Source organism: Leucoraja erinacea, chromosome 16 (assembly GCF_028641065.1).
Source record: "Leucoraja erinacea ecotype New England chromosome 16, Leri_hhj_1, whole genome shotgun sequence".
NCBI classification, from domain to species: Eukaryota; Metazoa; Chordata; class Chondrichthyes; order Rajiformes; family Rajidae; genus Leucoraja; species Leucoraja erinaceus.
The window spans coordinates 18,221,215-18,236,597 of NC_073392.1; the positions used below are offsets into that span (position 1 = coordinate 18,221,215).

The 15,383-nt window shown below is 44.3% G+C and overlaps 1 protein-coding gene across 1 annotated transcript; it reads right to left on the bottom strand.

Annotated features, from left to right (window-relative positions):
- Positions 1-1,136: 1,136 nt before the first annotated feature.
- bhlhe40 (basic helix-loop-helix family, member e40) lies at positions 1,137-5,435 on the bottom strand. Its single transcript, XM_055647736.1, has 5 exons — positions 5,123-5,435; positions 4,954-5,020; positions 4,590-4,697; positions 3,577-3,700; positions 1,137-3,064 (listed from the first exon to the last, which is right to left on the bottom strand). Exons 1-5 carry the CDS (start codon positions 5,197-5,199, stop codon positions 2,232-2,234), a joined length of 1,209 nt encoding a protein of 402 aa, XP_055503711.1. The 5' UTR covers positions 5,200-5,435; the 3' UTR covers positions 1,137-2,231.
- Between the last annotated feature and the right edge of the window lie 9,948 nt (positions 5,436-15,383).

Below are 15,383 nucleotides of genomic sequence, written 5' to 3' on the forward strand. Positions count from 1 at the left end.
GAAACAGGCTGCCATAATCGCTCAAGAAGGAACTGCAGATGCTGGAAAATCAAAGGTAGACAAAAGTGCTGGAGAAACTCAGTGGGTGCAGCATCTGAAGAAGGATTTCGGCCCAAAATGTTGCCTATTTCCTTCGCTCCATAGATGCTGCTGCACCCGCTGAGTTTCTCCAGCACTTTTGTCTACCTGCCATAATAGCTTGCTGGTGAACTCATTGTTAGCAGACAACTCAAATCTAAAACTTCAATGGGGGGGGGGAAACGTTTTTTAAATACCTCTGATGGAATTCGGGCGCTGATGCCGCAGTTCTACCAGCTGCTTTATTTATTCTCCGTGATACCCATGTGTTCCCATCATCTGATTTGATCCCACTCGATGCAGCAGGCATTTTTCGTTACATTAAACTTCCTCTGTGAAGTTCACACTGTTTTGGTGAGTGCCAATACGCGTAGTTATTTGAAAAGAAAAATCTGCGTTTCCACAATGCGAGTTGCATATAACACCATCAATGAACTCGGAATCTAGTAGCTGTGAGCCCAAACCCATATACCTTGCACATATACCACCCATATACCATGCACCCTTTTATCCACCCATCTTTACACTACACTTCTCTCTGCTGGCACAGTAATGAGAACAATGAAACGCCACTTTGCGGTGCTGTCCCTAAACAGCTGATTACTGAGATCTTTCTCAGGAGGCCAGGGATGACAGTGCAGTGATAAATTTAGCTGGCCTTCTTTCTGTAGCTTCAAATCCACTTTTTGTTCTCTTCCGTCTATACCACCCTTTGGCTTTTCTAAATCCATATTAGATTTTAAAATAGGAAACGGTCTATGCATATCAAATTAAATGATGTCAGCTGCCCTTTTAATGGCACCTGATTATGCAACGAGCTGCAAAGAGTCCATGACGAGGAGGGAAAAATTAGCCCTGGGCACAAATTGTTTGCATTGCCTCAGTTACTGGTCTATGTATGAAATTGTTTTAATGATTTGCCAACTCAATTATATAAATCAATATTTAACTGCTTAGGCACAGATGCTGATGTATGTCATTTTTACTCATAATTTGCTTAATTGACGAGCGTGGATGCAATGGGAATGAGTTGCCACATTTTAATTGTACGTACAAAATTCCACAGGAAAAATATTTTATTAATCATATTTTTAAATGAATAGTAACATTTATGTATAAACAAAATATGTACAATACAATATTCCATCTGCTGTAAGTTTCCAAAAATAGTCTGTTTACCTCTCCCTATACAAAACTAATCTTCGTCTTTTTTTCAAAACATTACATTCAACCTTCCCATATTATCTGCAATCCATTATTTACACAAATACAAGCATTTAACAGCAGATCTATATCGGATATCGGAACCTGAAAGGCAACATCTTTTACGAATGGCAAAGAAAATAAAAAGATTCATTATTTTTAAATACATCTTGTCAAAGTACTGTGCGTTAAACAGGCTATCCAATAATTACTTTGGCATTCTCAAAACCTTGACCAGCTCACCATTCACACTTAACACCTGAAAGTTTTCAGCAATTTCTCGCATGTCTCTCAAACAGCATGCTGGCGCGTTTAAAATACCGCTTCATTCATCACCTGCTCACATTATGGTCATCGTTTCCACTAAACATCCTTTTTAAGAGCCTGCAAGGATAGCTACTACTGACTTTTATCAATCTTGCAAAAATACAGGTATATACAAGCAGTTACATCTAATATTTGGTGCTTTTAAACTGGGTGGGATCATTTAGCAGCATATCAGTGCTATAGGAAGGGCACAGGTCAGTTCCTTGGCTATTATTACAGCAGAAAGCTTAAGCAGCATCTATAATTTCACCATTTACATTCATTTCACAGACAGTGCGTATACACCTCTGAAACTCTATGAAAACTTTGGAGGTTTTGTTTAGCTGAAGAATAAGAACGGTGAAGGAAAGTTTATTTGTATTTTAATCCATTGCACTTTAAAGCCATTTTATGCAACGACCTCACATCTGAAGCAATCTGCTGACCTTTCCTATAACTGTGAATGAATTATGGTCTCGACAGCCATTTCGAACTGTTTACATTAACTGTCAGAAAATGGCATCAAATCTAAATGTAAACACTAACCAACCTGGGATTACATCATTTTCAAACTAGATTTAAATTGAGAGATTTTTTTTCTGTAAACACACAAGATCAGTCAAAGTTTCTGTTACGAAAATAAATCAGTCTTTGGTTTCCAGGCTCAGGGACGGGACTTGTTTAGCGGCTTGAAGCAGAGCTGATGTGTCCATTGATGGGGAGATGGAGACTGGGGAAGCCCCCCTCTGAGAAATTAAGAGAGGGGAGAGTTTATCGGGGTGCATCAGCCCAGTCAGCGCGGCTGAAGCAGGGATCCCAGGGTACAAGACTGGCATGGACGTCGGGTACCAGCATTTCTCTAGCATTGGCATGTAGGCGGCAGCCGACGGTGGCAACAGGTAAAAAGGCACGCACAGTGGTGGTGGGTGATGGCCAAGGAAGCTGCTGCTCCCAACGAGGTCGACGCTCGTCATGCGCATGTCCTCCTCACGCGACAGCTCCATGCGAGCTTTCTTGATGGGGGGCTCCTCGTACTCTTGTTTAATGGAGACGATCCTCTCTGCCAGTGGGTGCTTCAACTCGTTTTCTCTCTCCGTGCCCTCCAGGTCGTGCTTGGAGTCGCTTTTATCAGGCTCGCCGCCATACCCACTGTCGGTGTCCGTGTCACTGCCACTCTGCTCACTGCTGGTGGGACAAGTCCGCTGGATCACAGGCACACAGTTTTTGGCGGGTCCTTCAGCCCTGGATCTGAAATCTCCATCGAGGAATCGCACTGAGCTCGGCCCTAACCCATTAACGTATCCCCCTGTGTGAATGTCTGCTCCCATCTTCTGCAGGTGATTTACCAAGTGTGCAGGCTTCACCTCTCTCAGATTTTCATACTTTGCCAGGTATTGGAGCACCTCTTTGGCACACAATTGGAATCCAGACTGAAACATCTCATGATTAGACTCTGATGCCTTAGCTGTGTGTTCACCTAGAGAAGTGAAAGACAAATTTGCATTAAACACCTGACTACTTTTCTCACAAATAGACTAAACTTCATTTGCAGCTGAGAATTGAGGCTTTTTTTTTTTTAAGACTTTGGACTTCTTTCAGAAAAGGTACTTCATTTGTTGCAGTAGATTATCTGTGGCATGAAGCAACTAGCAACTAGTTCACATTCCAGTGGACGTTAAAGTTGGCCCTCATCTATTATTAAAAATGTTTTCCGGGGGATCTTGAAAGCATCAAATCAGCTTAAGGGGAACATGCCAAATGAAATTATCACCATTTTGGACTGTGTCAATCATGTCACTATGACAACATGTTGCCACACTTGCACATCAAGATTGTAAAATCAGAATCAAAAGAAATCACAATTCTGTTAACATGTATGGAAAATTAAATTATTTGTAACCAAATCTAGTATTGCATTAATAAAGAGATAGCATGTTGTATTTATGAAAACAAAAATAGAATGGAAACACAGTTCCGGTCTCTGCTTACCAATTTGTAAACCATTCTGCAAGGCGAGTATTTTCTGTTGCTGCTGTTCAATCAGGCCAGTTAATGCCTTTACATGTTTCAAGGTAAGTTCAAGAACCACAGCCTTTTCCAAATGCCCCAGAGTCTGAAATGGAAACAAGTGCATTATTAAAATTTACATTCAATTTTGTATTCTGCAGAAGAAGAAAAAATTGATAACACACCGGGTAAGCTCCATTAACCCAGCAATGACTTTCCTAATATACATGTGTGAGAGATTCCTAATGATTATGACGAAACAAACGGAATCTAACTAGGTGACCTGTAATTAAATGAATAGTATCCCATCTTTCCAAACTTATATAATTCAGTGAACACAAAGTCCTGCGACTGAATAGGTATTAACCATTAAAAGCCCATATAGCTGTATAAACATGAACCACTAAAATCCCCTGTAACAAACAGCATCTTACCATTAACACCCCTATAATTAAGTGAATAACAACTAACAGTTATTCTAGTTTATTTTAAACGATGAACCTACCACACCAGTGCCAGCTTTCTGAACAGAATATAATAGCGAGGTGCTGCATCCAGCAGATTTAAAAACCTTCCCCTGACACCATTTTAACTGAATAATTGAACCCGTACTGCCAACGAACGACACTGCAGAAACTAACGAGGAAATCCCAGAAGTCTAACATAAGGCTGTTGTCTCTCCCTCTCAACCCACCATCCAGAAACACAAGCAAACCCTCCCCCGACCTCCTCCCTGACCTCCCGCGACCCGAGCAAATGATTCTTTATTCAAACGCGGAATTTTGCATCTCTCCCATCCAAATTCTGAGCGTATTCTCTCTCTACATAAATAAACCTTCGGTTAACTTAAAGACAATACATTGCTGGATAAATTCAGCGTTAAATAAACATCCCCCTCCCTCCTATATAAAAGATTGACGCGCAGCCAGACGGCGCCTTTAACATTGAACCTTTAACGGTTATGCTAAAGCACGTTTAATTTCAATGTCTCTTACCGTCAGTTTCAGATGTTCGGGCAGCATGTCCTTTAACTGTGCAATGCATTCATTAATCCTGTCACGCCTTTTCTTTTCTATCAGTCGGTGTGGCAATTTATATGTTTCCTATAATTAAAATAAAATTGGTTACCTTTCAGTTCAGATATATTAACAAGATCTGTCTAGTCTGGATGAGAAACCTTATGTAGATTCAACGCATAAAGAACCACTGTCCGCCAGCGACACAGCAACAGGGGAAAAATAGACACGATAACGGGGGGGAATAAGGAGAAATGGTAAGAGGGATAAAGCGACACAACAACAGAGAGATAACAATAACAAGGAGGAACAGCGGCAAGGAATAAAGCAATATAATGAATACCTTGTTATCGTCGCCTTTCTTTAGTCCTCTCTTAGTCTTATAAAGAAACATATGGGAGAATTCCATTCTGTGGAGTGAAAAGCAAAATTAGGATTTTTTTCCTTCATTTAAAAAGCCCCCTTTTTATATAAAATCAAATAACCTTAGCAATTAAAATTGCGAAGCCTACCCTTGCATCTCGCTGTTTTCAAAAGTTGAGATTTTTGCCATCCGAGGGGGAGGCTGTGCGCTCGTGATTCTTTCCATTTCAGTAATTTTGACTCTTTCTGCCGCTACTGTTTGTTGCCGGGGGTTTCCTTCCCTATCTCTGCCTCTCTGTCTGCCTTGCTGACTGATCAGTCGAGAGCTTGCTGCACCACACTTGCCTTTAATGAACGTGTGGGTGTTAGAGAGCTACGTGTTAAACCCTGTGACTCCAGGCACGTCTTTGCTCTTACAGTAAAAAAAAAGAGCTCCAGTCACATGAGACTCACGTGTACAGGAGTCTGCTCACATCTCTTGCTCTCTCTCTCTCGCACTCTCTCTCCCTCTAATCCGTCTCTCCAAAACAAGTAGCGATGGGGGTTGGGAACGGATCAAATGTTTTTTTTAAACTCAGGATGAGGATTCATCAAATTGTTGACCGGAATGCAGCATATACAATACATAATGATTAAAACAAACACAGCGACATTATATACCACGTCAGTGGGTATCACACCTTGATCGGCTGCCGATAGTTTTTATGAATTGATCATAATACTAGATGTCTGTGCTGGTTTGGGATATTGAACCAACCGCGCAGGCTTTCTTTTTTTTTGGGGGGGGGGGGGGGGGGGGGTCACGTTTCCCTCTTAATAAAAATAATATGAAGAGGGTACTGTAATTGTGCCAGAGCCTGCCACTAACGGCGAATAAAAACATATTCGCGTTACTCTCCGAGCCCAAGGGAATCGGGCGCACAAAGTTGCCAAAGTGCAATTTAAACAAGCAATGTAACACGCAGCCATTAGTGGGTGTTGGACACGGGCTTATCTCACATACAACTCGCCCGCTTGCTATTAAGCAGTGTTTTTTTTTAAATTTCACCCCAGTTGCACTAATTACGAGCCAAGTCTTTTTATTTAACAGACGTGTCAGTTCGGGGTCGTGCGTGAACGTGGTTATTACAAGGTGCCCGACTGCGTCTGCTAAAGCCCACCGACAGAGTCGGCGCACAGCGATGGAAGCTCAGTCTGCAGTCTGACCGCGGGGTCATGGAGCTGGCAAACTCAGCGCCGCGGGGAACGTGAGAAATTATCATGAAATGTAATCAGACTCAGACAGTAAACAGGCCACTGCAGCCTCCCAGAAAGAGCCGTCTCGGGGAAACACCAAGGGACAGGTTCCCTCCTCCACGTCGCACCTTGCCGGCTGCTCGGGGAGAACCTACTCGGTGTTATTTCAGGGGATTAGCGGGATTGAAGTGTGTTTATTCTACTTTGGAAACTGTTAGCTCAGAATTGCAAACTGAAACTCGCTTTAAAGGCGAGGGGAGCGCCTATGGTGAAATGAGCCGGGTGTTAGGGTTGGTTTATGTGGAGGGAGTGATTGCATGGAGCGAATGGTTGAAGTGTTAGGTTTAAGGATGTTTGCTGCGTGCACGCCGGCTGTGCAGTCTGTTCCAGTTCCGCCCCGCCCAACCCGCGGCGTGTGGGGTAACGCGAGGTCCCGCAGGCAGGCAGCAGGGCAGCAGTTGCTGAGCTTGACCAGAAGGACGCAAACGTGACGGCAGAGACTGGAGGCGGCACAGCAGCGCAGGACAACCTCCGCACCACATCAATAACACAGACGGGGATTTCAGAACATCTGCTCTCCCGAGCAAACACGTACAAAAGAAAAATCCCACAGGGGACTGAAAAGGGAGATGACTCTTAACCATTTAAAGACCGCACTGCCTCCGGTACTAATGGCAACAACGCCTTCCCCTTGTCCTTCCCGCTGACATTCATATTATGTTTATAAAGTTGGACTCTGAGCGGGTTAGCCCCTTTTTATGCCCCCTCTCCCCCACACCCCCACACACACACTCCCCCAAGGCAGGTTATTTTGAAGGGACACAATAGTCCGTAGTTTGAAATTCTCCAAAGTTGTTCATGTTGTGCTGGGATTTTTTTTCCCGAGCGACGGATATTTTGTATTGGAGATACACAAGCATTGTTTTAGGAAAGAGCTGCAGATTCTGGCTTACACCGAAGATAGACACAACATGCTGGAGTAACTCGGCGGGTCAGACAACATCTCTGGAGAGAAGGGATGGGTGACGTTTCGGGTCGAGATCCTTCGGACTGACACGTGTATTTACTGCTGTAGTCGGGGAGGACATACAGAAGTGGCAAAGGCAGCAGAGACAGTGTTTCACAACATTTACATTTAACGTTCACTCGCTCGCCCTGTTTGGCAATGGGGTGGGGGAATGGGCAGTTAACCACACGAACCACTGTGCCCCCGATTCTTTCACAGTCTCTTGGGTTGATTCCAAATTGGCCATTTGGGCAGAGATGCGAATTTCCTCAACGCCCACACACAGACACCTATATAAGGACTAGCTGCGGCAGGGCTTCCGGTCCCTGCGATTTCACGCTGCAGTTACCACGAATTTTAGTCACGATCCCTGTTCTGGATGGGAACCAACAATTGCAGTGCGTCCGAGGTAGCCGGCTCCCATTGGCCGTGTGCATGGAGGTTTCGTCGCCTGACTTGCTGTTTTCAATTGCTTCATCCACTCAAACAGCCTTTACCACCCCGTTTATCATTAATAAAGTGTGGTTGTTAATGCCGATGATTATAAACGTTCCCGTCATTAGTATTTATTGTTGTTTGAAACGGTGTTTATGAGATTGTTTTTTAATCCCAGGTGAATCCTGGAGAGGTGTCAACCATCCATCCATCCATCCGTGCGTGTGTGTCATTCGCAGCAGGGCTCGGCCGCTGGTTGGGGCAAGTTCAGGGATCACACATTTATTCCACGCGGGGGAGAGAGACTCGGCTCATTCCAGGGCAATGCAGTGAACTCATTTCTCCCCGACCTTTTCCAAAGCCCCGCACATTTCTTTCGTTAACAGATTTTCTCAATGTTGTCAGCTCCCGGCTCACATCACTCCGTGAAAAGTTTCCCAAATGGCACCCCCTTTTGAAAAATGTCACCCCAAAAGTCGTCCTGTCTGCATGTCAACGACCCCGGGTTCAATCCCGACCCCTGGTCATGTGTGTGTGACTGTTGTTTCGGTTCTCTCCTCCCTCCCCCTTTCCTACAGATATGCTGTTGGGTGAATAGCCCCCGTTGTATCAGTGACAGAATACGTGATTAGCCGAAATTAATATGGGTAAACATGTTCCAGGGGTTATAAAATAAAGAGAATGAGATTGTGAGTCGGTATGGAGTCGATGGGCCGAACCGGCTGCAATATGGTGGAAGAAAGGTTGATTCCTTATCTCCCCACCACTGTACACGTTTACATTGTTCAAAACCATGTACGATCACGTTCTCACTCGCTGTCAGTTCCGGGTAGTTGTGTTTCTCCCCAAACTCAATGGACAGAACTTTATGGGGGGTTTCCAACTGCAGTCGCCGGGGCCGCATGAAGCTGAAAATAGCTCCGCTGGCCAGCGCAGTTGTGAACGTGCCTACAATCCCCGTCTCCCACATTCCCCACTCGATCACCTCCCCCCCCCCCCCCCCCCCCCCCCCCCCCCTCCCCTCCCTTGGCACGGAACAGTGTTTTGCCTAACTCATGTTACTTTTTATTATTTATTACACCTCACATCCAGCTTTCTGCTCGCAGCCCGGGTGCAACTGTTCACCGAAGTCCTGCGAAATGACATTTGCAAAAGGGATCACGGTTCTCTCTCTCTCTCTCTCTCTCTCTCTCGCAATTTTAAAGTGTTGCAGACACAACAACGGGTTCCCTGCACAATTTTGCCGGTGCGTTTATTTAGGTGTAATGAAAGTGTTCGTTAATGAATGTCCCGATGAGCAGCACGGCGCCGTGTGTTTGTGATTCTAGACGCCCACTGCAAGGTGCGTCTGCACTCGCACATTGTCGCCACGTGAAAGTCACATTTTGCAGCCACTCGTCAACATATCAATCATTGGAGTTACTGATTAACCGACAGATATTTCTTATCATTCAAGGAACTGCGCACTTTAATAAACATCGCTTTGCTGTCACCCTATTCATCTCCCCTTTTACAGTGGGTGCTTCAGGGTCTCGACCCGAAACATCACCCCTTTCTTCTCTCCAGAGATGCTGCCTTGTCCCGCTGAGTTACTCCAGCTTTTTGTGTCTGTCTTCGGTTCAAACCAGCATCTACAATCCCCTCTTACACATTAAGTGGGGAGGGTATTGGATTGTTACAGTCGAAGGGTGAGGCTGCAGAGAAAGTGAATCGCCTACACACGGACGGACCTTCAGCTCACTCATTGACACTGACCCCTTTTTTTTATTCTCCCCACATTCCCACCAACTCTCACCGGCACCTGCACGCCAGGGGGAAAGTAACTGGCCAATTAGCCCACCGACCAGCACACCTTCGGGGTGTGGGAGGATATCAGTCACAGCAGGACACAGAATGCTGGCGTAACTCAGCCGGTTCGGCAGCGTCTCTGGTGAACATGGACAGGTGGCGTTTGGGGTCGGGAGACCACGGGACAACAGGCGTTTGAGGAAGGGTCCCCCACCCAAAACTCCACCTATCCATGTTCTCCTGAGATGCAGCCTGACCTGCTGAGTTACTCCAACACTTGTGTCCTTGTGTGTAAATGAGAAATCAGAACACCCGGAGGAAACCTAAGCGGCTATGAGGTTCATAAATTCGAGGAGCAGAATTAGGCCATTCGGCCCAATCAAGTCTAATCTGCCATTCAATCATGGCCGATCTATCTTTCCCTCTCAACGCCATCCTCCTCTCTTCTCCCCATGACCCCTGCACCCTTACTAATCAAGGCCAGGAGCCGCGGTCTCTGGAGCAGTGAGGCGGTGGTGCTACTGACTGGACCACCATTGTCTTAGAATTATGTCCCCGCTGTTGCAAGGGGTCTAGTAATCATAACTCTAGGGGTGAAGTGTCTCCCCCCCACTTGCATAGTTAACTCACGCCTCTATGTTACAACTGGAAAGGTTTATTTGACCTGTGCTGTCTTATTTGACCACTGCCTGACAACTATTCAACAGCCGATTGTCGTTTTGAAGTACACAGTGAATATTGTGCCTGCAGGAATGATATATTCTGTCCTCAGAGAACAGAGGATGGATACTCTGTCCTCAGTGAATCTTCACCCCAAACAATCTCCAATAATAATGAGAGACACTGTGTGATGAGATACTGTTTGCTTGGTTGAGTCTGTCAAATCCACCCAGCACATAACTATTCATATGAGGGTCAAGAGTGTCTTATTGTCATATGTCCCAGATAGAACAATGACATTCTTACTTGCAGCAGCACAACTGAATATGTAAACATAGCACACTGTAAACAACATAATAAACCAGAGAGAAAACAAGTTCAGTGTGTGTATCCTCCTGCACTCCAAGGAATGGAGTCATACCCTGCTCAATCTCTCCCTGTAGCTCAGACCCCGGGGTCCTGGCAACATCTCGTATATCTTCTCTGCACCACTCTGACAATTCTTCACACTGAATGATTAATTTTAAAAAATGGTTGTTCTAACTGCAGCTGTCCAGGACGTTTTGGCCTAGATCTGTGTTCCTGGTTTGGAGTCCTTGAACTCAGGGGCGAGATCTACTAATGAGCTGCGGTTAATACTGGTGAAGAGCAATCATTTGGAAATGTAACACAAATCATAACAGTAAAATGTTTTCATTCTTTTGTCCATGAATTTACTTGCTACCTGTTCTGGTCTTCAGTTACTGATTCCTTCCAAGGAACATCAGAACGAGGGTTATTCCAGCATAAATGGAATATGATTGGACTATTTTCAACCTAGATCTGATAGAAAATATACAAGTGCGGAGTCAACTAATCTTTGTCTTCTTAACCAATGCTGTCCAACCTGCAGGGTGCTTCTTGTGGCTTCTGTATTTGCTTCAGACTGTCAGCATCAGAGGTACGGCTCTATTAGAGCACCCTCATCTTTGAATTAGCAAGGTTGTAAGTTTTAGCATGTTCTGGGGACCCGAGTATAATGTGCATGTTGATGCATAGGAAGAAATATTGATGTTCCTGCACAGTACAAGAAATACCATAGTAGGATGTCATTCTTCTGATGAAAAAACAAGACCTCCCCAACTTTCTCAGGTGGACTTAAGTAGCAGAATTTGATGATAAAATGGTCTCGACCTGAAACGTCACCTATTCCTTTACTCTAGAGATGCTGCCTGACCCACTGAGTTACTCCAGTATTTTGTGTATATCTTCGGTGTAAACCAGTATCCGCTGTGCCTCACTACACATAGAAGTTAACATGTTATGTGGTCATTTGTCTGATCCCTCTACCGGAAAACTGGGTTGAGTGCATGTTGGGACATACTAAGCTGGTGAAGGGTGCTAAATTAATTCAGATGTTTTCTTCCATCAACAGTATTTTTATTTTCATGCAGAGCTGAAGAAATATCAGCCCTTGTTCCTTTCTCAGCTCTTGGCATTTCTGTCAAATCCCTCAATTAAATCAACACAGAAAATGTCCCAGAAACGAGGTGTGGGTGACTATTCATGGAGATGTAGGGAAGGCAGTGAAGAACATGAAACCTCAAATAAGTTAACCTTATATTTGTTTTGGTTGCTCCATGTTGACTTTATATTCTTGCCTGCCAACAGTTAACCAGTTAAACTGCTTATTTGCCTCGGCCACTTTTTTAATTTACATGTGTGGATATCAATTATTCAAATGATAGTTCCACAATATAATATCCCTGTGGTTAACTGCAGATTAATCTTGAAAAAGTTACTGATTATATTTTCAGTAGGGCCTTTATATTACAAAAGGAAAAAACATCCACCAACCTGTCTATAGTAATCTTTCATTACTATAGAACAAGGAACTGCAGATGCTGGTTTACAGAAAAGGACACAAAGTTCTGGAGTAACCAGGTAGATCAGGTAGCATCCCTGGAGAATTCAGATAGGTGATGTTTCGGATTGAGGCCCTTCTTAAGACAGCCCAAACCCAAAAGATCACCTATCCGCATTCTCCAAAGATGCTGACTGACATGCTGTGTTACTCTGGCACTTTGTGCCTTGGTGCAGTATGATTGCTACCTGCTTTCTCCTACTATCATTCTACTGGGGTAATTTCTATGTAGATAGATAAGCAGTTTTTATAAAGTAAGTAACAGATGCCCAACCAATCCCTTGAATAGAGCTCAGAAGGTAATAATAGGCGAGGAAGACTAACATTCTAAAGACTAAAGATAGACTAACATTCATATTTTGGTCTTGAATTGTTTTCCTAAGTTTGTTTCAGGATTTGTGCATTCCCTAGTTTGAATTGAATACATTTTATTAGCCAAGTATGTGTACATACAAGGAATTTGCCTTTGTGCTTTGCTCGCAAGTAACAACACAATATACAGTAGACAATAATATATATATATATATATATAATATATATATATATAATTTAAACATGTGAAGGATGAAATAAAATACCAGAGTAAAAGGAGGCTACAGACTTTTGGCTGTTGAGTAGAGCTATTATTCGTGGGAAAAAAGCTGTTTTATGTCTGGCTGTGGCGGCTTTGATGATCCGGAGTCGCCTTCCAGAGGGAAGTGATTCAAAGAGTTTGTGGCCAGGGTGAGAGATGATCTTACCCGCTCGCTTCCTGGCCCTTGCAGTGCACAGTTCGTCGATGGGGGAAGGTTCCAGCCAATAACCTTCTCGGCTGATCGAATGATTCGCTGCAGCCTCCGGATGTCATAGTTGGTGGCTGAGCCAAACCAGACCATGATGGAGTAGGTGAGGACAGACTCTATGATGGCAGTATAAAACTGGACCATCATTGCCTGTGGCAGATTGTGTTTTCTCAGCTGCCGCAGGAAGTACATTCTCTGTTGGACCTTTTTAACTGTGGAGTCGATGGTGGCCCCCCATTTTAGGTCCCTGGAGATGATGGTTCCAAAGAACTTAAATTACTCCACAGATGTGACTGTGGTGTTGTTGATCAGGGTGAGGGGGAGCCCTCCTAAAGTCTACAATCAATTCCACTGTCTTAAGAGCATTGAACACCAGGTTGTTGTGATGGCACCAGGATGTCAGCTGTGTCACTTCCTATCTGTAGGCAGATTCCTCCCCATCCTGGATCAGTCCAATCAGGGTTGTGTCGGTCGCAAATTTAAGAAGTTTGAGGGAAGAGTCTGTGGAGGTGCAGTCGTTGGTGTAGAGAGAGTAAAGGAGAGGGGAGAGTGCGGTACTCCTATGCTCAGGGTCAGCGGGTCCGAGATGTGCTTTCCCAGCCTCACATGCTGCTTCCTGTCTGTCAGGAAGTTGGTGATCCATTGACAGAGGGATTCAGGCACAGTCAACTGGGAGAGTTTGGAGTGTAGTAGCTCTGGCACAATGATGTTGAATGCTGGCACAATGTCTCCAGCGCTGTAAGGCAGCAACTATACCACTGAGCCATCTTGCCGCCCTTACTATTCAATTAATAATTCAATTTATTAGTCTCATTTCTCAACACCCCCATCCCTCCAAAAACCAAACTGCACTTCCAAAAGTCTTACTTCGAAAAGTTTCGCAAACTTTTACTACCTATGTACATGAAGACATTTCCTAATTTCACAGGAATGAAACCTTGATTTCTTGCGTCATTCTGATACACTGTCACTGTGCCTTCTCCACGTCTTTGACATTCTTCCTAAAATTTTCACCAAAGTCGTGCAGGTTGGTTGGTTAGTTGGCCATTGTAAATTGCAAAAAGTGTTTAAATCAGTGGTTGAATTCGGGGGGAGTTGATGAGAATGTGGGGAGAATAAAATGAAATCAGTGCCGACTAGTAGTGGAAGCTAGAGCGACTTGATAGGAATGTGGAAGAATAAAATGGAATCAGTGTCATGGGTTCTTGATGATTTATGTGGACTCAGTGGGTCAAAGTGCTTTTGCTATGTGGTATGACTCCAGAATATGAAGCCAGAATAAATAAAATCTCTTATGAGATTTCACACATACTCTTGATTTTTGTACTCAAAGCCCCATTTTAAAGCTTAAAGATCTAATATTCTTCCTTGCTCATTTCACCAGCATTTAATTTCCTGGTCCATGTGTTACAAAATACTTTAGAATGGTTTCCATGTTTAGCAACTTTCCCTCCACACATGAAGTTACAATACCAAGGGGCTTTGTTCATAATCTGGCTGGGGAACTGGGCCTTAGACAATAGACAATAGGTGCAGGAGTAGGCCATTCGGCCCTTCGAGCCAGCAACGCCATTCAATGTGATCATGGCTGATCATCTCCAATCAGTACCCCGTTCCTGCCTTCTCCCCATATCCCCTGACTCCGATATTTTTAAGAGCCCTATCTAGCTCTCTCTTGAAAGCATCCAGAGAACCCGCCTCCACCGCCCTCTGAGGCAGAAAATTCCACAGACTCACCACTCTCTGTGAGAAAAAGTGTTTCCTCTTCTCGTTCTAAATGGCTTACTCCTTATTCTTAAACTGTGGCCCCTGGTTCTGGATTCCCCCAACATCGGGAACATGTTTCCTGCCTCTAGCATGTCCAAACCCTTAACAATCTTATATGTCTCAATAAGATCCCCTCTTATCCTTCTAAACTCCAGAGTGTACAAGCCCAGCTGCTCCATTCTCTCAGCATATGACAGTCCCACCATCCCGAGAATTAACTTTGTAAACCGACGCTGCACTCCCTCAATAGCAGGAATGTCCTTCCTCAAATTAGGGAAGAAGCCGGGGAGAAGGAGTGTTCTTTATGTAAAGAGATGGTCAAAGTTCAGGAACTCTCTTTCACAAATGGCAATTGATGTGAGGCCAATTGTATCTAAAAAAAAATTGAGATTGAAAGATGTTTAACCACATAAACAATAGAATCAGGAATAAGCCATCTGATCCTCTGAGCCTACGCCACCATTCAATACTATCTTGGCCAATGTTGTGTCATGGGTCAATTTTGCTACTTGATCCCAATAGCCTATCAACTGCAAGTATCCCAAAATCTGATTGTTATTTTCCTTGATGAATCGGCGTACAGGATGGAGGTGGAGCTGCTCACAGGTTGGTGCAAATCCCACAACCTCATTCTCAACGTGGGAAAAACTAGGGAGATGGTGGTTGACTTCATGAGGGCAGGGAAACAACACCATACACCACTGCACATCGATGGAGCTGTGTGGAAAGGGTCAGCAGCTTGATTAAGATTCCGATGATAACGTCCACGGCCAACACAGCACTGGTCAAGGAGCCCAGCAGCGCTACACCCTCTCCGAAGACTACGTTTTCAC

Coding starts and splice junctions, on each gene's coding strand:
- bhlhe40 (XM_055647736.1), bottom strand. CDS start 5,199: ATGGAAAGAATCACGAGCGCACAGCCTCCCCCTCGGATGGCAAAAATC. Junction 5,021..5,122: donor GAAAACAGCGAGATGCAAGG/GTAGGCTTCGCA, acceptor TTCACTCCACAG/AATGGAATTCTCCCATATGT. Junction 3,701..4,589: donor CCGAACATCTGAAACTGACG/GTAAGAGACATT, acceptor TTTCCATTTCAG/ACTCTGGGGCATTTGGAAAA.